Source organism: Felis catus, chromosome A3, assembly GCF_018350175.1.
Source record: "Felis catus isolate Fca126 chromosome A3, F.catus_Fca126_mat1.0, whole genome shotgun sequence".
Taxonomy (NCBI): Eukaryota; Metazoa; Chordata; class Mammalia; order Carnivora; family Felidae; genus Felis; species Felis catus.
This window is the reverse complement of record NC_058370.1, coordinates 61704948-61732174: the sequence shown is the minus strand read 5'-3', so window position 1 is coordinate 61732174 and position 27227 is coordinate 61704948. Positions and strand designations below refer to the sequence as shown.

At 39.4% G+C, this 27227-nt stretch overlaps 1 protein-coding gene across 1 annotated transcript in view; it reads left to right on the top strand.

Moving 5' to 3' along the window:
* The window catches only part of VWA3B (von Willebrand factor A domain containing 3B), a 202120-nt gene that overhangs the window by 77416 nt on the left and 97477 nt on the right, over positions 1-27227 (top strand). Inside the window, 4 exon segments of the mRNA XM_019827072.3 lie at positions 10517-10713; positions 17678-17832; positions 24792-24930; positions 26007-26138. Of these exon segments, the coding sequence (XP_019682631.3) occupies positions 10517-10713; positions 17678-17832; positions 24792-24930; positions 26007-26138 (623 nt within the window).

Here is a 27227-nt window from a genome sequence, read left to right as displayed (position 1 = left end):
AGAAAAAAAATCTCAAATAAACAAGCTAACCATACACTTAAAGAAGCTAGGAAAAGAAGAACAAAGCCCAAGGCCAAGAGAAGGACATAATAGAGATTAGAGCAGAAATAATTGAAATAAAGACTTAATAGAATAGACCAAAGAAACCCAAAGTTGGCTTTTTGAAAAAATCAAGGGGTCCCTGGGTGGCTCAGTTCATTAAGCACCCAACTCTTAATTTCAGCTCAGGTCATGATCTCATGATTGTGAGATGGAGCCCCACGTTGGCCCCATGTTCTACTCACGTGCATGTACATTCTCTCTCTCTCTCAAAAAAAAAGATCAATAAAATTGATAAGCCTTTATCCAAACTCATCAACAAACGAAGAGGCCTCAAATAAATAAAATCAGGAATGAAAGAGAGGAGAAATTATAACCAACACCACAGAAATGTAAATGATTATAAGAGAATATTATGAAAAATTATATGCCAACAAATTGAGCAACCTAGAAGAAATGGATAAATTCCTAGCAACATATAATCTCCCCAAAACTGAAGCAGGAAAAATAGAAAATTTGAACCATCCAATTGCCAACAATGAAATTGAACCACTAATCAAAAAACTCCTAACAGGGATGCCTGGGTGGCTCAGGTGGTTGAACAGCTGACTGTTGATTTCGGCTCAGGTCATGATCTCAACCATTCATGAGTTCAGGCTCTGTATCCAGCTCTGTGCTCACAGTGCAGAACCTGCTTCAGATCCTCTGTCTCCCTCTTTCTTCTCCTCCTTCCCCCCCTCCCTCAGCTCAAAGGTAAATAAATATTAAAAATTTTTTTGAAAAATCCAAAACTCTGAACAAACCTAAGTCCAGAACCAGATGGTTTCACAGGTGAATTATACCAAACATTTAAATAAAAGTTAATATCTTTTCTTCTCAAACTCTTCCAAAAAATAGAAGGGGAAGGCAAGTTTCCAAATTCAAGGCCAGCATTACCTTGATACCAAAACCAGATAAAGACATCACAAAAAAAGGAAACTATAGGCCAATAACTCTGATCAACATAGATGCAAAAATCCTCAATCAAATATTAGCAAACTAAATCCAACAACATATGAAAAAAATCATTCACCATGTTCAAGTGGGATTCATTCCAGACAGTGGTTCAATATTCATACATTGATCAATGTAATATATTAACAAAAGAAAGGATAAAAACCATATGATCATCTCAAAAGGTGAGGGAAAAGCATTTGACACAATATAACATCCATTTATAATAAAAAACTTTCAACAAAATAGGTATAGAGGGAATATACCTGAACATAACATAAGGCCATATATGAAAAACAGCTAATATACTCAATGGTGAAAAATTGCGAGCTGGAACAAGACAAAGATGTCCACTCTCACCACTTATTCAACATTTAACATAATACTGGAAGTCCTAGTGACAGCAATCAGACAAGAAAAAGAAAAAAAAAAAGGCATTCAAATTGGTGAGGAAGAAGTAAAACTTTTACTATTTGCAGATGACATGATACTATATGGAGAAAATCCTAAAGATCCCACCAAAAAACTGCTAGAACTGGTAAATGATTTCAGTAAAGTCACAGGATGCAAAATTAACATACAGAAATCTGTTACATTTCTATACACTAGTAATGAAGTAGTAGAAGAGAACTTAAGAAAGCAATGACATTTACAGTTGCACCAAAAAGAATGAAATACTTTGGAATAAACTAAGGAGGTGAAAGACCTATACTCTGAAAACTATAAAACATTGATAAAAGAAATTGAAGGCAACACTAACCAAAAGGTAGTCCATGCTCATGGATTGGAAGAACAAATATTGTTAAAATGTCCCTATTACCACAAGAATATACAGATTCAATGCAATCCCTATCAAAATACCAACATTTTTCACAACACAAATAATCCTGAAATTAGTATGGGACCACAAAAGATCCCAAAGAGTGAAAGCAATCTTAAAAAAGAAGAACAAATCTGGAGGTATCACAATCCCAGATTTCAAGACATACTGAAAAACTATACTAATCATACCAGTGTGATAATGGCACAAAAACAGACACAATGATCAATGGAACAGAAAGTTCAGAAATAAAACCATGCTTTTATGGCCAGTTAATTTACAGGAAAGGAAGTAAGAATATACAATGGGAAAAAGACAATCTCTTCAACAAATGGTGTTGGGAAAACTGGACAGCTACATGCAAAAGAATGAAACAGCATTACTTTCTTACACCATACAAAAAAACTCAAAATGGATTAAGGGCCAAATATGAGACCTGAAGCCATAAAACTCCTGGAAGAAATCATAGAGAGTAGTTTCTTTGACATCAACTGTAGAAACATTTTTCTAGATATGTCTTCTCTGGCAAGAAAAACAAAAGCAAAATTAAACTATTGGACTACACTAAAGTAAAATGTTTTTGCACAGTGAAGGAAACCATCAACAAACCAAAAAGGCAACCTACTGAATGAGAGAAGATATTTGTAAATGATACATCTGATAAGAGGTTAATATAAAAAATATATAAAGAACTTATACAACTCAACACACACAAAAAAACCAATTTAAAATCCAATTTAAAAATGGACAGAGGATCTGAATAGATATTTTTCCAAAGATATACAGAGGGCCACAGACGTATGAAAAATGCTCAACACCACTAATCATCAGGTAAATGCAAAATAAAACAACAATGAAATACTACTTTACACTTGTCAGAATGGCTAGAATCAAAAAGATAAGAAATAACAAGTGTTGGCAAGGATGTGGAGAAAAAGGAACACTTGTGCACTGTTGGTAGGAATGCAAATTGATGTAGCTACTGTGGAAAACATTATCAAGGTTCCTCAAAGAATTGAAAATAAAATTACGATATAATTCAATAATTCAATAATTGCACTAATGTGTATTTACCCAAAGAAAACAAAAACACTAATTCAAAAAGATATATGCACCCCTATGTTTATTGCAGCATTATTTACAATACCCAAGTTATGGAAGCAACTTACATGTCCACTGATGGATGAATGGATAAGAAGATTTGGTATATATACACAATGGAGTATTATTCAGCCATAAAAAATGGTGAAATCTTGCCAATTACAAGAACATGAATCAACCTAGAGGGATTAACACTAAGTGATATACGTCATTCAAAGAAAAATAAATATCATATGATTTCACTTGTATGTGGAACTTAAACACAACAAAACAAAGAAAAAAAAGAGACAAACAAAAATCTGACTCTTATATACAGATAGCAAACTGGTATTTGCCAGAGAGGAGGTGGGTGGGGGGGATGGGTAAAATAGATAAAGGGTATTAAGAGTACACTTCTTTTTAAAAAAATTTTTTTTAATGTTTATTTATTTTGGAGAGAGAGAGACAGAGTAGGAGTGGGAGAAGGAGCAGAGAGAGACAGACAGACAGACAGAGACAGAATCTGAAGCAGGCTCTAGGCTCTGAGCTGTCAGCACAGAGCCCGATGTGGGGCTTGAACTCACGAACTATGAGATCATGACCTGAGCCGAAGTCGGATGCTTAACCGACTCAGCCACCCAGGTGCCCCAAGAGTACACTTATCTTTATGAGCACTGACAAATATATAAAATTGTGGAATCCTGTTGTACATTTGAAACTCCTGTAACACTGTATGTTAATTATACTTGAATTTTTTAAAAGTCCTTAAAAAGACATGTTCACACAAAAACTTGTACATGAATGTTCGTAGCATCATCCTAATAGCCATAAAAACAAAAAGTGGAAACAAATGTCCAGTAACTGATAAGTAGATAAGCAAATGTGATACAGCCCTACAGTGGAATATGATGTAGCCATAATACATGTAATGTGGTACTGATACATGCTACAGCACAAATTAACTTTGAAAGCATTACGTTAATTGAAATAAGCCAGTCATAAAAGGCCAGTTTGTATGATTCCATTTATATGAAATGTCCAAAATAGATGAATCCATAGAGCAAACTCATAGTGGGGAGAAGGGAAGGGGAATGAGAAATGACTTCTAATAAGTATAGAGTTTCTTTGTGGGGTGAGGAAAATGTACTGGAATTAAATAGTGATGATGATTATACAACCAGGTAAACAAACTAAAAACCACCAAACTAAAAACATTTAAAAATGTTAGTTTTATAGCATATGAATTATAGCTCAAGAAACAAATTTTTAAAGAATACGTGAAATAAACAAACTGACTAAAATTAAAACAAAAAACAAAAAAACAAAAAAAAAAAACAAGCCCTGGCATTGGTGATGCAGGATCAAAAAAGTGGCAGTATTTTAATTTCCAAGGGAAGCAGATTCAGATTTCTCTGTTGGTCTAATCCCAGCATCCCCACTCTGCTTTATGGTTCCCATTCTCACTACCATGTGATCTTCAGGTTCTAATCTAAAGTTCCCAAACTCTGTCAATCCCTTTCTCATTTCTTGATCTTGATTTTTCCACTTTATACTAAGCATCTTGAATTGATTTATCTTACTACATCACACTACTTTTAAAGAAATTATTGCCACAGGTATAATTTGTTGCCTACTCAACTATTATCCTTCAATTTATTTTAAATGTCATTGTAGATGTAGATACATTGGAATGTGGCTTTCGTTGGCGCACCTGGGTGGCTCAGTCAATTGAGCATCCAACTCTTGATTTTGGCTCAGGTCATGATCTTCTGGTTTGTGAGTTCAAGCCCCATCCATATCGGGCTCCAAGCTATCAGCTTGGGATTCTTTCTCACTCTGGCTCTCGATCTCTCTCTGCCCTCCTCCACTCATGCACTCTCTCTCTCTGTCTCTCTCAAAATAAATAAACTTAAACAATGTGGCTTTTGTAGTTCTTGTCTTGGAATCTGTGGTCTGCTAGTGGTTTCTTCTCAGCCTTCATGCTGGTCTGTCACTGTCTGACTGCTGCTCCTTATTTCTCAGTAGGCAGTTGCAGGTCTTGCTTGGGGTTTAAACATTCTTTCTGCAGCTGCCTCATTCACAGCCCACATATAAAGCAAAAATTTTTCAGTTTCCTTCTTTCAGAATCAGGCAGAGGAGAAGGTAAGGGAAAAGGGGACTGCTGTCTTGGAGAGGGCGTTAGCTCCTCTCCCACCTCCTGTCCACTGTTGGTGCTTTTTTGTCTTTGTTTTTATGTCTGCTTCTTTCTTGCCTTTTTGTTTTTTCAATTTCCTTTCCCTCCCACTTCCCCCCACTGAGGATTGTAGGAATTAGAGACACTTAGTGTTACAATCATTTTTCCGCTGGTTTACAAATAAATTGGGTAAGCCATGGAACCCTTCTTTTCCACAGAGATTTTGCTTTGATTTTCACAAGCATTAAAGGAGAAAGTAAAAATCATTTCATGATATTCCAGAGGAGAAAGGGCCTAGGAGTCACGGTCCACTCAGGGCCTACTCTATAACTGTACATTTGGCTCCGTCCCATATTAGAGATGTGACCGAAGGCCCATCACTGCATCTCATTGTTCCTGGGCCTTCCTAACCCTTGGTATGTGCATAACCCCTGGGGCACTCCAGAGAACAATTACCCAAACCTGCCCTGCAAGGCCAGGTGGTGCAGAATATTTCTGGGTTACCCTTCTCTGTCCCTGCATCCCCTTCTCCTCTTTTTTGGCTCCCTGTCAGTGCCAGGCAAATATGCTCAGCACATGGTACTATCACAGCTGTAGAATGGAAAATGTCATGTTAGTCAGCAAGTACAGTGAACAGAGCGCATGTCTGCCCAGAGACAGATATGTCTCTCGAGCCATGCTTTCAAGACGTCTCCTGGGTGCCCACCCAGGCAGGCTTCATCGTGTCTCTCACCTGCAGATAGTCCTTGGTCCAGCAGCTGCCATCTGCTGAGCCGGCTCACATGTCTGACAGGCAGGCAGCTGGATTTCTTGTCCTTAACAGTTGCCACTTTTCTTTTTCCCTCCCTCCCAGCTGTTCATAATTCCTTCCTTCATTCCCTGCCTGTCCCCCTCCTTTCCTTGTTTCTGTTGAACATCGCTTTCAGCTTCTTCTGAACCTTTCCTTTTCAACTAATTCACAGCATCCTTTGCCAATGCCACTTCCCATGGGGCAGCCAAGTGTTGGCTTAGTGTCTCATGACACTCATGATAATAGGGATGCTGGGAAGTGTGTACCAAACTGTGGTCTCTCAGATATAAGCCCTCCCAAATGTTCTATGCAGAAAGGGTTCTGGGACCAAATAACTGTAGGAAATACTATTTATGTCTCTACCCATGGTGAGGCCCACTGCTGATTCCTGTAACAAAGGCTCATACAAGTCCTGTGATGAAGAACCAATTGAAACTTTATTTTCAAACTCCCTAAACTTTTTGCTAAGAAACCTCTTTCTGAGTGATAGCCACCGACATGCAGGGTAAATAGTGTTTGTGGACCATAGTGCGAGAAACACTGAACTTGATGCTCTCAGAGGTTGGTGTCAGATCTAGAGCTCTAGTTTATTCATTAGCTGATGGTTTGCTTGAAAGGCACATGAACCTCGCATGGCAGGAATGTGGTGCTGGACAAGTCCTCTTCAGTGGAGGAGGATGAGCATATCAGTCAGGGATCTGCACAGAAACAGAACCAATAGGATGTGTGTGTGTATATAGTGTGTGTGCACATTTCTGTGTGCATGTGTGCATGTGTATACAAAAAGAGGTTGAGATAGAGATTGAGGGAGATTCAAGGAATTGACTTGAATGAGTATGGAAGCTAGAAAGTCCAAATTGCAGGACAGACCAGACAGGCCACCCGCCCTCATGAGCTGGTTTTGCATTTCAGGTCCCAAGGCAGTCTGCTGTCAGAATTCCCCTTCCTCAGGGGACTTCAGTCTCTTTCCTATGAAAGGCCTTCAACTGAATGGAGATGGCCCTCTCATGATGCAGGGTAATCTGTTTTACCCAAAGTCTACTGATTAAAATGTTAATCTCAGGGCACCTGGGTGGCTCAGTTGGTTAAGTGTCTCACTTCAGCTCAGGTCTGATCTCACCATTTGTGAGTTCGAGCCCCACATCAGGCACTGTGCTGATAGCTCAGAGCCTGGAGCCTGATTTGGCTTCTGTGTCTCCCTCTCTCTCTCTGACCCTTTCCTGCTCACACTCTGTGTCTCTCTCACTCAAAAATAAATAAACATTAAAATGTTAATCTCACCTAAAAATACTTTCATTGAAACATCTAGAGTAATCTTTGACCAAATATCTGGGTACCATGGCCTTGCCAAGTTTGCACATTAGGATAACCATCACCATAAGGAGAGAAGTTATGATGGTGATAAATCCTTGATGGCCATGAGCCACTACAGGACTACACCTTGGGGGGAGGAAGGGGCACAGATAAATGGTACCCATTTTGTCTTTTTGATGTGGCCCTGGCTAGTGATGTTTCAAAAGTACTGGCCAGTAGATCCTGCTCATTAAAACATGTTTTGAGATCGACAAGTAGGATGGAGAGGACCAGGCACATTATAGATGGCATAGATATGGTCTGCCATGTGCTTCTCCTGCAAGTAACTGAGAGAAAATCTTTAGCAATCTGTCACATGGAATAGGATGAGCTGTGAGCTCACAGCTCTAATAAATGAAAGTATTATCCTAAGCTCTGTGGGTGAGAATTTATGTAACACTTTTAATTAAAATAACTGCAGGGGAATGGAAAGAACTCTCTAGTAAGTGACTCTAATGAATGGATAATGCCCTTCCCCTTCCCACCTGGGGAAGATGAGGCTCAGCCACTAATTAGTGTAATTAGCACTGAAAGTGGAAAGATTTACCCCCTTTTTCTCCTTTCTTCATCATTGGAGCACCTAGGCTCTTTGTTTTTGCATGCCTGGCTGCCCCTTCTTTCCTTTATGAAGTTCAAGTTGCTTTGGAGTTTTCCCTGAGTCCCCATCAAAGTGACTGTACCGCCTGTTCCTGGGTGAAGCTTAGAGTCAAAAGTTAGTCTCTGGCTCTTTAAAATCCCTTACTGGTTTGATGTATTTTTAGGAAGTCCTTTTATGGTAAGCTTGAATTTATAATTGAGAAAAGGCTCTTGTCTTTTTAAAAGAAGGCAACCCCTTGGGGCAACTGGGTGGCTCAGTCAGTTAAGCTTCTAACTCTTGATTTCAGCTCAGATCATGATCTCAGCTCAGATCGTGATCTTGTAGTTCTCGGGTTTGAGCCCTGCATTGGGGTCTGTGCTGACAGCTGAGAGTCTGATTGGGATTTCTTTCTCTCTCTCTCTCTCTCTCTCTCTCTCTCTCTCTCTCTCTCTCTCTCTCTGAATAAACTTTAGAAAAGAGAAGACAACCCCAAAACAGCAGAAACATGTGCTAATTTGTGTGTTGCTATCTATGGACATAACTGAATGAAAATTTTATTTCCTACTACACCTGTTAATCAGAAAGAAGGAAGGAGAATAAAGTAGGAAGAAAGAGGAGACAAAGGCTTAGAATGTAATTAACAATAACTGTGGAAAAATAGTCACTCAAAAGGTTTCTCCAAGGAGACTGATCCCACTGACAAAAATGGCTCTGTTCTCTTTGCTGTTTCCCTGAGATGCAGGAAAACAGGAGAGCCTTGGGGATGAGAAGCTCTGGGGAACCTCTGATTTGAGTTCCCTGGACAGGGTATGAAGATGCTTTGTGAATCACATAGAAACCAACTGCTGGTAACTGGGGACAGTGTGCAAAGGGGCTTTTGGTGCCAGATTGGTTTAAAGTTCAAAAGCCAAAATCAAACTTCTTTGAGAAAGTCTGGTTCTAGAGGGTTTAAGTGCATTATTTATAAGGTGTTCTATTGAAATCTGAGGACATGGCTCACATATAGTATTACTTGGCAGATCCTTTACATACTATTGAGAAACAGTTGTCTCTAAAGTGTTTTATTTCATCAGATGCTATTCTAATTTTATATTCCCTTAAATATAATAATGGATAAGTATGGGTATTATTTTGTTGCCCTAATATTGAGTGCTTCTTTTTCATTAAAAGTGTCCTTGACCTTGAATCTATGTCTGATAGAAGCATAACTGGTGGAGTCACCAAATCATAATTTAGAAAGCTCTTTCTACCTTACAGTAGTTGTAAAGCTTGGTTGCACAGTACAATCACCATGGGAGCTTTGAAAAATCTCAATATCCAGACCAATTAAAGCAGAATCTAATGGGTAGGGCTCAGGTATCAGTACAGAACTCAGAGGATTCCACTCTGCAGGGTTGAAAACCACTTATCTAAGTGGAAGTAAACTTTTAGGGCTAGTAGACCTAATATGCAGTGGTACATGTTATAAAAAAACTACTTCTTTGCCCAGCACCCCCTCCTGGTACCTCCTAGGGCTCTGCTGGTCTCAATGGGGCTAAGAGCTAGTCCTTTCTGCCTTCCTTCCAGTGGCAGGCAGGTAAATGTTTGCCAGTGCACTCCCTGGAATAAAAAAGCTCTGATTTCCAGATTCTGTAAATACTCCCAGCATGGTCAATTTTTTCCTACCAGTGTGCTTCGAGGGAGCATGGAGTTGGGAGGAGAGGTGTACAGTTAGCTTCCATCGGCTAGTGCAAGCCTGCTCCAGAAACGAGTGCCTCCTTCTCAGCTTCAGATTTGCCCACCCCCAGATACTCCTGTCTCCTTTAGGTGGCACTAGTAGTTTGAGCCACCTGGATGAATACTTTTCTGTTGTATGGTGTTCTGACCAGCTAACAGAGCACCCCCCACCCCCCACTTAAAGAGTATAGATAATCTTTGGAAAATGGCAAAGGAATGTGCTAAGGCTGGGGATATTTGGGCAATTAGCTTTCTGGATTATACTTTAACCTGTGAGCCTGACTAGGGTGAGTTATAGATACAGCTATAGGTGCCTGAGCTGACTATATGAGGTTTCTGAGCCAGCTGATTTGAGGGCCAGGCTCTGAATCAGAATACATTCGCCAAAGTTAATAGGGGAGCTCCTGAGAGGCAGGCTTCCAGCCTTCTGTGGTTGACTGACTTCTACCTCAACACAGGTTACATACCCCTAATTCTCACCCCCACTCATCAAAAAGCACTTTCACGTAACTTTTCTCATTGAATCGCTTCAACACATTTAGGAAGGCCAAACAGATGCTATCTTCGATCTGCAGGTAAGCAATTCTGTGGAAGCTCAAAGAGGTTAAGTGCAGTGATTCATCCAAGTATGAGCAATTTGCCTGAGCTAGTAAGTGGTGGAGCCATGACTTGAACCCAGAGCTTCTGACCCCAAGTTTAATGCTCTCCTGACACATGGCCTTGGTCTGCCAGCCATCTCCCATACGCATGGGGTAGGCAACTTAGGTAAAGGAAGAAATGAGATGAAAAGTAGCAGATCCCTGCCTTCCAGTCTGGTGAACTAATTATTTGCCAGTCCTGTTTAGAAAGCATGCTTCCTGAAATGAATGTGACCTAACAAAATATGTTCCCGCTTGCTAAATATTAAGTTGGGGGTGAAGTATAAATGGCTTGCAAAATATGAATGGCACTGATGAACTGTAATTCCACAAATAGAATCAGGAGCAACCTCTGTAGAGAATGAATCAAATCCAGAGAACACCTGGGACTCCAAGAAGTGGCTACAGAAATATGGCTTGAAAGCCCAGGGGCTGTCCTTTTATGACGTCCTTGCTGACTGCTCCTTCCGCCATGCTGATGGAGTCGTTGATGTAAAAGCCAAACCAGGAAATGAGTCTGTGCAGACTAGTGCGGTAAGTGAAGTGAACTCCTGGGCATGGCTATGGGCTTCCTTTGGTGCCCTGGATGGGTGAGGCCCCCCTCAGACTAGAACCCAGGGCAAGACCAAGGTTGAAAGGCAGCATGGAGGGAAACCAGCTTGGGTTTCCACGAAGGAAGATGGCTTTGTGCTTCCCATGTTACACTTCACTGAACACCACTTGGGGACGTGGAGACCATGTCTGGGAATGGTTTCTGAATATAAATAGATTACACAATAATGGTACATAAGCCAGGAGCTGGCATTATGAGTCTCAGAATTATTCAACCTTGTCAGTTATTCACCTTTTATTGGTGAATTGGATGGTGAAAATGCCCAAAGCAGGGATTTCTATGGTCCTCTTATATTGTCACTCTCTTAAAGATATATTAGTCTAGTGGCTACCAGCCAGTATTTAGTGGATTCCCCATAAGTATAAAAAGAAATTCTCTTAAGAGATTATGGCACTGGACAGGTGTATATTGAAAACTTTCAAAAGGTGGTTCCATTGTGTCAATGGCTCTGGAAGGAACATAGCTTCTCAAAATGCTTGACTCTGGTTCACAATCAAAGGATAATTAGGTTCCTAAACTTCAGCATGCTTGAGTCAGTGAGTTTGAGGGAGGGCCCAGATGATGCTGAAGCTACTGGTCCAGGGTCCACACTCTGCAAAACACTAATGTGTAGACAGTACCCAGAAGATGGTCAGAAGTTTAGGAATTATGGAAAGACTAAAAAGTATCACAATAGGAAACAGAAAATCAGGATAAAATGAATATTCCAAATTTGTAAAACTGAAGGAAAACTCTTTTAGAAGATAGTAAAGGCCCATACTCTGAAGTGAAAATCAAAATGTGAGCAACAAAGCAGATGTGCCAGTAACGGCAGCCCAGGAGAGACCACTGGAGAGGAAATCAAGGTCCTCCAATGTACCGTCACTTTATGTATTCTCTAAGGCTCTGATTCAATGTCATGATCACTGAGATGTCTGTCCATCCTATAGAGGTAAAACCCCAGTGTCTTTGCCACTCTTTTAGGCTGGCTGGCCACTGGGTTCTGTGCGTCCTCCTGAGGAAGGGCTTTTTCCGTGGGGGCTACATTAACCACACGATGTGGTGTTTTAGCCTTCTTAGTGCCGTGTGTTTACAGTGAACTACAAGGAGGAAAATGTAAAAATTGGTTGAGAGAAATGCAGAATTGACAGAAGACTTGCGTCCAGGAGTTGTGTCCCCTACACTGGGATGTGGAGTAATTGCCATATTGCAGGGAAATTTCATTTGTGGGTTTCCTCCCCCAGCACAGTTTTCTGATTTTGTAGTCATTATTCAGTAATGTTATTAGTTCAGGAAATCATATGTTATAGTATGTAATCTAATCATATGTAGATTTTCATTTTTTAAATACATTAAGCCCTGGATATTTAGAAATATCAATCCATGTCAATTTGAACATAGCTCACTGTGAGCTGGTGACAATGTGGTATGTTCAAGTCCTCTCTAAAACTGATTTCTCCTTATTTTTTCTTGACAATTTAAACAAAATCTTATGGGGACAGGTTGAAGAGTCTGGCTTATAAATGGGGAATTTTTATCTCAAATTTCTTGTGCTAAAAATAATACAGTAGAAGTTGAGAAGTGTACAGTACAGTTATCTCCACAAATATTGATGGAAAAGGGACAATTTTATTTTCAGTATTTGGGGCCACAAGCTATCTGGATTTATACCTAAAATTGAATTGTGTGTGAGGTAGGGAGTAACTGAAGCCATGAATAAGTTGATTATTTAGGGTTCTCCCAGACCCCCACTGGGAAGGACCCCCTAAACTTCTAATGATAAAAACTGGTTTGTAGGGATGGATCCAGGAAACTCATTTACACTGAGAAATAAATGACTAAAAAGGCCTTGCTATGTAGTATTTCTAAGATGGATGAACAGGTGGGAGGAGGAGACCAAAATGCATTTCCAGGGGTACCTGGGTGTCTCAGTCGGTTAAGCAACCGACTTGATTTTGGTTCAGGTCATGATCTTGTGGTTCAGGGACTCGAGCTCTGTGTTCAACTCTGTGTTGATAGTGTGGAGCCTGCTTGGGATTTTGTCTTACTCTCTCTCTGCCCCTCCCCTGCTCGTGCTTTCCCTTTCTCTCTCTCTCTCTCAATAAACAAACAAACATTTAAAAAGGCATTTCCAATTAGAGGATTTCAGGCACCCCTTAAATCACATTGCATTCATGGCTGCTCATGCTGTTTGTGCACAAAGCCAGCCTGGATGTTCACAGACCCACTCTAGTCTTGCCATTTATTCCTCTAACAGATATTCATTGAGCTTTCACTAGGTACCGATCCATGTGGTCTGGACTTGGGGTAGGAAGACCTGCCTGTAAATGCTACTTCTCCAGTTACTAATTTAGAGATGTTGAGCAAATAATTTAACACTTTAAGTCTTACTCTCCACATCTGTAAATGAGTGGTGTAAAGTCCAAACTAAAAAATGCATGTCTGAGTACAATGCCTGGCACTTAGGAGATGCCCAGTAGAGGTTACCTTCTTTCTTTTTCTTTTTTTTTTTTTTTAATTACAAACACTGTGAATCAGAAATGAGCATTTATGGAATGCCTGTGGGCTTTATATGCAAGGTGAGTATTTGTGCTCTCATAGCACACGTGAGAAGACAAAGTCACAAGGCCTCTGAGAGGTTATATCATGAGGTGGCAGGGTTTGAACTATCTGCTGGGACCTTACACTGTGCTTTTCCCATTCTGACACTCTGCTGTCTGACACCCGTATTCATGTAACATATGGTCTGGTGTGTTTCCATCTGGGAGTGCATAACGCACCATTAGAAGGCCATGTTTTGGGATTGAGACTAGAGAGAACTTTTGAGGGATAAGAACATGGTGAGAATGAGAGAGAGGACATCTTTCTCCTTCCATCCTTATGTTGTGGTTGACATGTGGTTCCCCTGTCTGCCTGTCTTGGGAACATCAAGACTGATCTCATCATGCCCTTCATCCATGTTCATGTCATTCACCACCAGACTTCTCAATCCTCATTCCCATCTCTGAGTTTCCTCCATTCCTCCCTGACTCCTAAATTCCCTCCACTGTGCCCCACGGAACTAGAAGATATCAGTACACCCACTGTAGTGTCAAGTGCTCTGCAGTGTTCTCTTTGCCTGCTTGTCTGGGTTTTTTCTCAAGGACCCTGGTTTCTCTCCCATTCTCCTTGGACCTGTGGGTGGGAGAGGTGGGTGCTGTCCTTCCTTATTCCTTGTTGCTGTTTCTTGACCATTCTCCCTCTGTCTTCCTATGTCATCAGAATGTACCACCCATGACACTTCCTATGGCTGACATTTTCTGACTCCCAGGTTACCCCCATCATTAATTGAAGATTGTAGCTTGTGACTTGCTGTCACTGGATCCAACCATTTTTTAATGTTAATCCCATGAAAATGACCCTTATCACACCCTGGCCTTTCATTTCTCTGACCTCTTTTCTGGTGACTTTCTCCTCCACCCCATCTCTACCAATCCTGCCATAGGCATCCCCTTGACCTTGTCATTACAAATAACTCTTCCATCATAACCCACATAAATCAGTTCCAAAGGTCCCACTTTTTGACCTCTTTTTTTAAGGTCATTTCCTCTACTACCTAATTCCAATCTTTCAACTCACTGGGATTATATAATTTGTTATTTCTACTCCCTGTTGTCTGTTCTCTCTATCCTTTTGTCCCTCTTGTACATGCTCAGCTACTTTTCCTCTCTTAAATTATTATTCTCATCTGGCAAAACCCCAACCCTGGTTAAATCCACCTCTCTGCCTTTTCTGCATTATAGCTGTGCATCTGACTGCAGCAGAAGAAACCAGAGAAAAGCACATAGCCACGGTACCTGGCTTCCCTTTAAATTCATGACCTCTAACTTCATGAATCTCTCCATGAAGAACCTCATGGATCTCTTGTGCTGTCCACCTCCTGTAGTTTTCCAATCCACTCAGATGCTCATTCTTCAAGATGTCTATTCTTTTTTCCTCAAACTTCAAACACCATCTCCTCTTTGCTTACTCTAAGCTAGTGACCTTGCTTCCCATTTCATTGAACATTGGAATGAATATTCATAAACATCCACTTCTTATCTACAAATCCCTCGCATTTGTGCCTGTGTTTTCTACCCATATTACTTCCAGGATAGCTAAATTGTCCTCACTTCTGTCTATGGTCAACCCTTCCATGTGTGCACTGATCCCTATTTGCCATTTACTCATTTGCCCCCTTTCTATTCTGTATCATCATTATTACCCTTATTTCTGCATCTTTCCTATCAGCACACAAATATGGTGTTCTTTCTCTCATCTTAAAAATATAGGATTTTGATCCCCATACTTGCCTCTGCTTCTGCCTCATTTGCCTCATTTCTCTGTTCCTTTGTAGAATCCAACTCCTCAAGAGTTGTATATGTTCCCTTTCTCTAGTCTTGGCAATTCTCCCATGCCCTCTTGAATGCACTCCACTTCAGCAAGGCCCCCTCTCCACCAAAACCCTCTCTTTCCAGGGATACATGTATTACTAAATCCAGGGGTCAGTTCTCAGTCCCACTCTTACTTGACCTACTATCAACATTTCATATAGTTGGTTACTTCCTTGAAATTCATTTGCTTGCAGAAAACACTGTCCTGTTTTCCTCTTACTTCACTGGCTATTCTTTGTTAGTGTTCTTTGTTACTTCTTTCCCATGTTCCCAGCCTCTAAATGCCAGAGGGCCTCAAAGTGCGGTCCTTGGACCTCTTCTCTCTCTGTACCCATTCTCTACATGATCTCAACAAGTCCTGTGGCTTTTAATCTGTGTGCATGCTGGTGACTTCCACATTTAAATCTCCAGCCCTGAGTCCTTCCCTTATCTCCACCTGGCTACTTGCCATGTCAATGGGATGTCTGATAGGCACCTTGAACCTAGTACATCAGACACCAGATTCAGATTTTCCCATTCAAGGCTACTCTTCCCATAATCTTCCTCCCATAAATTCATTGCAACTCCATTTTTGTAGTTCTGTGGGCTGAAAACCGTAGTGTCATCCCAAACTGCTCTCTTTTCTCCCACACCCACATCTGACCTCTCATTAAATGCTGTCAGTTCCGTCTTTATAATATGTCTGTAACTCAGAATCCAACCACTTCTCGCCACGTCTGATACTACCCTGGTATGGACCTGCTTCTGTCCTTGACCCTCTATGGGCTGTTCTCAACAGAGTAGCCAGAGTAACCTTCAAAATGATATTTTTATAAATTAAATTTTAAAATTGTAAATAAAACTTAAAACTATGAATTCTGTCACTTCTCTAAGAGAGTAGATCTTAAAATAGATCACAAGAAAAAATCTGTTGTGTGTGGTGATGGGCATTACTTATTTATTGTGGTAATCATTTTGTAATATATCCATATATCAAATCGTATTGTATACATAATATAATGTTATATGTCCATTATATCTTAATTAAAAAAATTTGTCTCTTGTCCTGTTAAAGTTCTTGGATAGTTCCTTTTTCACTCAGAGGAGAAGCCAGAGTCACTTCCATTAGCCAGTAGGCTTTATGGAGTCTGCATCTGGCTCTCTTCCTCATCTTGCCCTAGCATCATCTCACCCCTTACCCTTGCTCACTCTGTTTGGACTACACCAGCCTTCCTAAAATTCTACAGACATGCTAGGCACACACTTACTCTTACCACAGGGTTTGGCACTTGCTGAGTCCTCAAGCTTCCCCTAGATCTCCATATGGCCACACTTTTTGTTCCTGCTGGTCTTTGCTCATATTTTACCTTATGTTTAAGGCTTTCTTTTTTTTAGGTTTTAACTTCTTTGGAGCTCCTGGGTGGCTTAGTCAGTTAAGTGTCCAACTCTTGATTTTGACTCAGGTCATGATCTCACAGTTTCACGGGTTCGAGTTCCGTGTCGGCCTCTTTGCTGGCAATGCATGGTCTGCTTGGGATTTCTTTATCTCTCTCTGTCTCTCTTTCTCTCTTTCTCTCTTTCTCTCTCTCTCTCTCTCTCTCTCTCTCTCTCTCTCTCTCTCTCTTTCTCTCTCTGCCCTGCCTCTGGTTACACTCTCTCCGTCTCTCTTGAAATAAATAAACTTAAAAAAAAAAAAAAAAACTTCTCCATCCCCTCCCATCCCCTGTTCTTTATTCTCCTTCCTTATTTTTCTCTATAGCATTTATCACCATCTGACCTGCTGTATGATTGTTTATTATCTAGCTCTTTCCCTGTAATGTGAGCTCCATGAAGGCAGGAATTTTGGTCTTTGTTTATGGTTTCTAGTGCTGCTGCCTAGAAGATTGTATTGCTGGTGACATGGAGTTGTGCTTGATAAATTCATAAATCAGTTGAGTGAGCTCTATGTGTGGGAAGCCATTGTCCTCAGACCAGTTTTGTATGTACCAGTAGAGGATGCTAGGTGTAGAATGGGTTTCTTGGCTACTTTTCTTCATTTGGGGCTGGGAGTAATAATGGAAAGATTTTTTGTGTGTGAATCTTAAGTCCCACCTCCTCCAGAGAGTCCAACTGACCCTCTAGTCCTTGAGAACTCTTTATTCTGTTGTCAGATTGCCCAGTTATTATTGTCTCAACCTAGCACCAGGTGCTGGGTGTCTAGTGCTCTGCCTTCCTAACTTTCTGTGTGTGGGTGTATGCATGTGAGCATGTGCATACAGTGTCTCCCTGCTGGGAACATTATCTTCTCTGGGGCACAGATGAGACTGCACATGTTTTTCTGACTATCATTCATGACATCTGGCACAGGGCTCCATATAGAGTAGGCCCCAGTATATGTTGGTTGAACCAGCAGTTGAATGATTTTACCATGGGAGTGAGTGCTAGGAGCTGTATAAATAAGGCAGAGATGGGGTGCCATCTGGAGATTTCTTCTTTGAATGGTCTGAATGGCTTCTGTCCTTTGTCCTTTATTTAGGAGACCAACAAGAAGACAGTCCATGCGAAATACTGCAGCAGATTTGTCCATGCACCCTGGAAGGATGGGAGCTTGGTCCACGTCTGCATTACCAAAGAGAAGTGTACCTGGTACAATGAGAGAATCCACACAGTCCTTGCTCAGATTCAGAAGAGGTTGGTAAATTTGCAGGAGGGTACAAGTGGTCTAGTTTCCCTTGAAACTAAAATCTGTGACTTCTCTGTAAATGCTTAACCACAAAAAACAGCCAATTAACATTGTTATGTCAGGGTTGCCATCTGATGGTTAGCTCGTGGCTTTTTGTTTGTAATAAAGGGGAATGTTTGGATCCAGATTCCAAGCTGCTTTGATTCCAAGTAGACTTTTTAAAAAAGACAGCAAAGAAATATGTCATTATGTTGGTTGTACATCACTATAGGAGACTAAGGAATGCTTCTGCTCATGTCTTGCATTTTTTGTGGGCCACGAACATATTGCAAATTGTATTACACCTGTCCTCTGTACTTGTATATTACATTTCAAGGCAACTGTTAACAATGTTGTGGAGTATTTTAATACAATGTAATAATGTATATTCAGCTAAAAATAACTTCATGTGGTCTTTGTCAACCTTGCTGGTTCTTAAAATCTGCCAGTGCTAATGCATCTGAGGTACTAATGCTGTGACCTCAGCATCAGTCCCATGGGGATGATCTACCTTAATGCTTTCACCTCCCTGATGCCAGAGGACAGCTTTAGACCACAAAGACCAAATCCATTTAGGTGCATGGCCTCTGAGGTCAGATGGAGCTGGATTATAATACCAGCTCTGCCACTTTCTGTGTGACCCTGGGCAAGTTAGTTAATGTCTTTGTGCATTGGTTTCTTCATTTATAAAGTGGGAATCATAATTCCATTTACAAATATGCCCTATGGATTATAGAGTATAGACTAGTACTCAGTGGGCAGTAACCACTTGAAAATGAGTTCCTTCCATCCTTCTATGTTTTCTGCTACAAAATCACAAGCTGCAGACAACTGTGTGCCTCATATTAACTCTTCAGAGCCCCAGTTTCTTAAAACCCACTTGGCAGTGGGTAACTTAGAACAAGTAATCCTTGTGTCTGGAGTCTTCTGTTTATTGTTTTGGGGTTGACTTTTGGGGACAGTAGTTTGGACTTCAGGTCTGGGGAAAAAGGATGCTGTTTAAGACACTCCACTTGGTACCTGCCAGATCTATTTGTCCTTCTCCACCCACCAAGTGTTAGGGGTTGTTGGGAACTTCTCTCCTCTTTTCTATTCTCCAGAAGTCTTTGTGGAGAGTTGGTATCATCTCTCCCTTAAATGTATGTAGAATTCACTACTGAAACAATCTGGGCCTGTAGTTTTTCTTTGTAGGAAGGTTTTTAATTATGTATTCTATTTCTTCACATACACATAGAACTGATGTTAGTAATTTATGTTATCTTTATTTTAAGCCTGGTTGGAGATTATCCATTTTATTGATCTTTTCAAAGAACCAGGTTTTGGTATCAGTGGGTTTTTTTTCTCTGTATGGTTTTCTCCTTTTGGTGCCATTGATTTCTACTCTTTATTATTTCCTTCTTTCTCCTTACTTTTAAGTTTCTTAAGATGGATGCTTAGATCACTGATTTGAGACTTTCTTTCTAATATAAGCATTTAAATTTTCTTGGGATATTGCTTTAGCTGCCTCTCACATTATGTTGTATTTCATTACGTTCACTTAAAAATATTTTGCAAATTTCCCTTATAATTCTTCTTTGAACAAAGGTTATTTAGAAATATGTTGTTTACTTCTCAAGTATTTGTGGATTTTCCTGATAGCTTTTAATTGCACTATGGACAGAGGGATACTGTATGGCTTTAGTTCTTATAAGTTTATTGAGATCTATTTTGTTGCTCAGGATATGAAGAAAAACTACATATTCTGCTTTTGTTGGGTGGAATATACTATAAATATCTCAGTTCAAGTTGATTGATAGAGTTGTTTCAGTCTTCCATATCATTACTGACTTTTTTATTTAAATTGTTCTACAAATTGTTGAGAGAAGAGCACTGAAATCTCTAGCTATAGTTATGGATTTGTCTGTTCTTTTTTCAATTCTGTCATTTTTTCCTTCATGTATTTTGAAACTATTAGTAGGTGTATGTACAGTTAGGGTTGTTATGTCCTCTTGATGAATGAATTCCTTTAATATTATTAAGTGTCCCTTTTTATCTCTGGCAGTATTCCTTTTTCTGAAATCCTTTCTGAAAGGATTTTTCTGAAATCCTTTTGATTTCTGGACAAATCTGCTTTGTCCAGTATCAATAGAGATGCTCCAGTGTGTTTTTTTTTTTAATATATGAAATTTATTGTCAGATTGGTTTCCATACATCGCCAGTGATCATCCCAACAGGTGCCCTCCTCAATACCCACCACCCACCCTTCCCTCCCTCCCACCCCCATCAACCCTCAGTTCTCAGTTTTTAAGAGTCTCTTATGCTTTGGCTCTCTCCCACTCTAACCTCTTTTTTTAGCTCCAGTGTGTTTTGATCATTTTTTGCACGGGTTCTCTTTTTTCTATCTTTTTACCTTTACTTGTTTGTGTCTTATATCGAAATAGGTTTCTTAGAATATATATGGGTATTGTTTTTTAAATCCAACCTATCTCGGCCTTTTAACTCCATATTGTTCTCCAAAACAAATAGACAAGGAAATTAAGATAATACATAATACAGGGAGTAAAAAACAAAAATAAAAAACAAAAATAAAACTTTGGAGAAAACCAACGTATTAATATTCTCAGAAAGACAGAAAATATTGCCCTCAGAAAGTTGGAAAATACTGTTATACATACATATAGATATTAAGAATTACAAGAGCTCTTCAAAATATGATAGCCAAAATAAATGATTCAATGGGAGAGCTGGAAGATGAAGGCAGTCTCTCAGAAAGCAACACAAGCATCCTGTGGTTGAGGTTAACATACATGTGTACCTACAAATAGATAGCTTATAGACATATATAAAATGAAGGGGAAATCTCACAAAAAATTTCAGAACTGAGAGACATGTAGTTCCAAACTGAAAGAAAGTTGCAAGGAATGTCTTGAAAATGAGTAAAAAGACCTATCCAGCATACATCATCACAAAATTTTAAATACTAGAGATAAAGAAAAAAAATCCTCAAATCTTCCATTTATCCCCTCCCCAACCTCTGGTTGGGTTTTTTGTGTTTTTTTTTGTTTTTTTTTTTTGGTTTGTTTCTTTTTATCTGTTGGTTCCTTTCACCCATTTTTCCCACCCTGCCTCTTGGAGTCACCAGTCTTTTTGTTCTCTGAATCTATAAACTTGTTTTTTGTTTTTCTTTTAGATTCCACATATAACAGAGATGATATGGTACTTGTCTTTCTCTGTCTGACTCACCTCACTTAGTGGAATGCCTTCAAGGTCCATCCATGTCATTGAAAATGGCAAGATTTAATTCTTTTTATGGCTGAATGATATTCCACTGTATATATATATACCACAATTTCTTTATCCATTCATCTGTCAATGGACACTTAGGTTGTTTCCGTATCTTGGCTATTGTAAATAATACTGTAGTGAACATGGGGCTGCATATATCTTTTCAAGTTAGTGTTTTCTTTTATGGATAAATACCTGGAAGCAGAATTGCTGCAATGTATGGTAGTCCTATTTTTAATTTTTGAGGAATCTCCGTGTTTTCCACGGTGGCTGCACCAATTTACATTCCCACCAACAGTGTACAAGGGCTCCCTTTTCTCCACATCCTCTCCAACACTTGTTATCTTTTGTCATTTTAATAATAGTCATTTCTAATCTCTACCTTTTTATTGGAGTATTAAGATCATTTCCTTAATGTGATTATTTATTTGGTTGGATTTAAATCTAGATCTTGCTATTTGTTTTTTGTCTTACCTGTTCTTTGTTCTCTCTTTACTCTTTTTCTACCATCTTTTGTTGGAGAGTTTATGATTCCATTTTATTTCTACCTTTGGCTTATAAACTCTACCTCTTTATTTTGTTTTGTTGTATGTGTGACAGCATTAGCATTTACAGTATACATCTTTAAATTACCACAGTCTACCTTCAAATACTATTTCACTTCATCTATACCATAAAAATCTTATAACTTCCATTCCTCTCTTTCTTCTGTCTTTTCTATTGTTGTCCTATACTTTCTTTTTTAAGTAGGTTTCTTTTTTTTTTTTTTTTCAACGTTTATTTATTTTTGGGACAGAGAGAGACAGAGCATGAACGGGGGAGGGGCAGAGAGAGAGGGAGACACAGAATTGGAAACAGGCTCCAGGCTCTGAGCCATCAGCCCAGAGCCTGACGCGGGGCTCGAATTCCCGGACCGCGAGATCGTGACCTGGCTGAAGTCGGACGCTTAACCGACTGCGCCACCCAGGCGCCCCTTAAGTAGGTTTCATGCCTAGTGCAGAGCTCAGTGCAGGGCCTGAACTCAGAATCCCGAGATCAAGACCTGAGCTGAGATCAAGAGTTAGATGCTCAACTGACTGAACCACTCAGGCACCCCTATTATTGTCCTACACCATATTTCCACATATGCTATAAACCATAATGTATTATAAATAATCAATTTTTGTATAAATAGATTTAAAATGAGAATTAGTGTATTTTGTATTTATCCACATATTTGATATTTCTGTACCTCTTTATTCTTTATATTTATCCCAGTGCAGGTCTGTTGATAATGAATTATTTCAGCTGTTTTAGTCTGAAAAACTCTTTAATTTCCTTTTGTTTTTGGAATATTTTTTGTTTTGCTTTATATAGAATTGTAGGTTTACACTTTTATATTTCAGTACTTTAAAAATCTTTCTTCATTATCTTTTGGTGTGTTTGATTTATGGTGAAAAGTCTTCTGTTATTTTTATGTCACCTCTGGATGCTTTTAAGACTTTTTTCTTTATCATTGGATTTCAAATTATATTATGATGTGTATTGATGGTTTTCTTTTTTTCCATTTTTCTTCTTTTTGGGTTCTTTGAGCTTCTTGTATATATTCATATATTTTTTTATCAAAATTGGAAACATTTGGCCGTATTTCTCCAAATATTTTTCCTGTTTCCCTCTTTCTCCTTTTTCTTAGTTTCTACATATATGTTAGACTCCTTGACATTGTTCCATGAGTTGTTTATTCTCTACTTTTTGTTTTTTTCTCTGTTTTCATTTTATTATTTTTATTTATTTTTAAAAATGTTTTTATTTTTGAGAGAGAGAGAGAGAGAGACAGACAGTTTGTGAGCTGGGGAGTGGCAGAGAGAGAGAGAGAGAGAGACATAGAATCCAAAGCAGGCTCCAGGCTCTGAGTTGTCAGCACAGAGCCTGATGCAGGGCTTGAAATCTACAAGCCATGAGATCATGACCTGAGCCAAAGTTGGATGCTTTATAGACTGAGCCACTCAGGCTCCCCAGTTGTTTTCATTTTAAATTGCAATGTCTTTCTTAATGTTCCCTGATCTCTTCTTCTGCTAGTGTCTGATGTCTATTAATACCATGTAGTATATTTTTCATTTTGGTTATTGTGCATCTCTATAAATTCCCTTTTATATTTTCTATTTCTGTCCTCATTTTGCTTATACTTTACCTTGTTGAAAATATGGATTATGTTTATAATAGGCTATGTAACATCCTTTTCTGCTAATTCTATCATTTGTATTATTTTAGGATCTGTTTCTGTTTATCTGTTTTTCTTCTGGTTGTAGATCATATTTTCCTGCTTCTTTGTATGCCTGATAATTTTTTACTGAAATGCAGACATTTTGAATTTTACATTGTTGGGTGCTGGATTTTGCTGTATTGTAAAATACATGTTCCATGATGCAGTTATGTTCCTTGAAATCACATGGATCCCTCTGGGGCTTGCTTGTAAGTTATGTTAACAGGTCCAGGGCAGCCTTTAGTCTGGGGCTAATTTGGTCCTACTACTAAGACAATACCCTTATGAGGACTCTACTTGATGTCCCATGTATTATGGAGCCTTTCCCACTCAGGTTGTTTGGAAGATGAACTAGCCCTGGGTAAGCTCTGAGGTGCTGATCTAGTTACTCCTTTATGGTGATTTATTCCTTGGTTTTAGTAGTTTCTTCACATGCATGCCCTGATTATTACTTAGCCAAAATCTTTTTTTTAATATTTCTTTTATTGAGAGAGAGAAAGGGAAAGAGAGAGAGCAAGGGAGGGGCACAGAGAGAGGGAGACCCAGAATCCAAAGCAGGCTCCAGGCTCCGAGCTGTCAGCACAGAGTCTGTGCTGATCTCACAAACCATGAGATCATGACCTGAGCCAAAGCTGGATGCTTAACTGACTGAGCCACCCAGGCACCCCTACTTAGCCAAAATCTTTAGGGCACTCTCTGCAGATGGCCAGAATGCATTCTTTCTCCTGTTTTCTCTCTCTGTCCATCCCTCCCCACCCCCTCTGCTTCTATGCAGCAACCCCTTCATCAATATTTTGCCCTACAAATTGTAGTTACCTAGGCCTTGGTGAACTCTGAACTCAGTTTCAAGGATTTTTTCCCTCTGCCTTTCCCCTTACCCCAGGTCTCGCCTTGAACTTAATTTACATACTGTTATGGGAGTCTGAGATACCATCACAGAAGTAGTCCTTCTCCAGCTGCCTGATGCTTAGTTATTATAGGGATCTGGGGTTGCTTGATATTGTCTATAGGCTTCACTGAAGCTTCAGGAATGTGCTGGCATTACTAGCTTGACTGCAGTCAGCAGGGTTAAAAGAACAAATGGTCTGAAGTCACTGAGGGATTGAAACTATCAGATGACAGGAAGTAATTTACTTCTGGCTTTGGAACCCAGTATTGGATTTATTTTTCTGTCCTATTGATTTTCCTAGTTCGGTTTTACATGGATTGATGATGGATAGTGGAGGTGGGGGTGAACAAGGGAGCCAGCTCAAATGTAGGATTTTTCACAGGAAACCTTCCAAGTGAGTAATCCACTCACAGAAGATTGTGCATAAACAATATAGTACAGCTTGGCCTCTGTATATGTATTATCAAGTTCTTAGGAAGACCTGTCATTGCCACAGGCTGTAAAAATTCACTTTTAACCAATTTCCTGCCTAGGATTAAGTGGCTGCAGGATGGAAGTCAAATCCTCTTTGGAAAAGTACGTAATGATTTTGTCTACGTCCTCATTGATACATCTCACTCAATGAAGAGCAAACTGGACTTGGTGAAGGACAAGATCATCCAGTTCATACAGGTTAGATGGAGCTGTCAGGTTCATGGATTTGGGGGGCCTTTGTGTCATGAATGCATCTTTAGCAGCCTTCATCTGCATTGGTTCTGCAAGGTGCACAGGTAAGGTCTGCACTCAGGCATCCACAGGGAAGCCACTTCAGATAAAAGCTCTCTTTTGCCAGTTAGAGATTCATCAGTTCTCCTTTGCAAGCAGACCCTTCCCGTGGCAGGGTCTTCTGTAACAGGTGGGATGCTAAGGGAGTTTCAGTGTCTATCGCTCCAGGTTTTCTCTATCCTGAAATCTGTGGTGTGCCCACATCTCCATCGTTTTCCAGATGCTCTTCAGCTTGGCATTTTTATTTTAATTTCCAGTGTTTATTAGGGGTGTTGCATGCATTGTCCCCAGACTGATGTATGGGAGGAGTGTAGGCTGATGGTTAGGAGCTTCCAATTCTTATTCTACCTGTGCTGTGACCCAAGGCAGACTGCTTCCACTTCCTAACTCCTAGAATGGATATAGCGGTACTGTCACAAATGAGTAGTATTGATGTATTACCACAGAAAATAATTGTGGGGAGTGTTCACAGATACAAAATACAGGTTTTATTTCGATAAACCTCTACTGGAGAAATGTGGGTTGGTGGAAGGCAAATAAAAAGGTATGTAACCAAATGCTAGCCTTAACAAAAAGATGATGGCCAAAATGATGATGGCATTTGGGATTTCTTTTCTTTAAGCAGATTGCATTTAGTTTGTGTATGCAGTATACCATTAATGTCAGTATTAAAGACAACATTTAAGGTCATATTATATATAAAAACACACACACATATATATATGTGTGTGTATATATATATATATATATATATATATAATATATATTCAGACATATATACATTTGTAAAAGCATAATATCCAAACTGTGTATAAATTTTGTTTAAATATTTTCTGAAAAGATTTTCTCTTTTGAATGTAATTTTTAGCTTCAAGATCTGAAAAGAGATTTCATAGTGATTAAAATTTATCAAACTGTGACCTGGCCTAACCTTTTCTTACATCTGAGTGGTGTTTTGGTTAAATAATAATTTTCTCTTACAGGAGCAGCTGAAATATAAAAGGAAATTCAATTTTGTACAGTTTGATGCTCAAGCAGTTGCTTGGCGGGAAAAACTTGTTGAAATCAATGAAGATAGTTTGAAAGGGGCTCAGTCCTGGATTAGAAACATCAAGGTAAGAAAGATGGAGACTGTGTCTGGGAGAAGAAGCCTGACTTGATCACCTGCTGAGTTAATTCATGCCATGGAAATTCTTGAGAAAGGGTTCTGAGCCCTGAGACAGCAGGGTTTTCACACAGACACTCATTTTGTGTACAATGGTCACATGAATCCAAGCTCATGAGTCGCTGTCTTAACATTTAGATAAGCTTCTGTTCACAGCACACCATTTTCAGATATGCCCTTGGCTCTGATCTCACCCCTTTATGAAGACAAATGTCAAAATTTAATTTTTTTTGTACTCAAACATTCAGATTTGATCCTCCTGAAACCTCATTACTGTTTCAAATGATATATTGCAGCTATTTTTAACAGTTGACTTTGTTCAAAAGTAATGAACTGGTGGGTGGAAGCACACAGTACAGTGTGACTGGTTAAGACTGAAAGCAAGGAGGGAGAGAGTGGCGGAGGATACAGTGAGAAAGGGAAATCATTTCTTCAGGACTGCCTTTCATTGGAGAACTGCTCTTGGCACTTAGACTACTGGGAAGGAATTTCCTTTCCTTGAATTTTCTCTTATCATGAACTTACCTTCCTTTTTAAAAAAGGTCTTTTTCCAGAACCACAAGCATTCCAGATAGTTGAGATACACTAAAATTGAAACTAAGGGCTCTTCTCAAAAAGTGAAATGTAGATCATAAACATCTTTAAATAGTTCAGTGCCTGAGTGTCCCAGATTTGACAGGAAGCCACAAATGGACGTTAGCAGAGCTCCTTGAATATCGGGACATACCAGATATGCTGTCATTGGGATATACCAGAGTTCCGTTAGGATTGATTCTTTAAAAATGGGAGAAGGAAGAAATATGTTCTGTAAGAAATTATGATGCCTTAAGATCTTGATCTAACTGGCTATCTTATGCTGGGAAAGAATATTCAATTCACACCCAACTTGATAAATTTCCAGGATTAGCCAGTGAAGTTACTTGGGATACATGTTCCCTCCTTTTATGGACTATAGGTGATTGTTAACTCAGAGCCCATTTATTTAGAGTTGGTCATAACAGATATCATATATGCAGTCTCATTAGATTAAAACACTAAC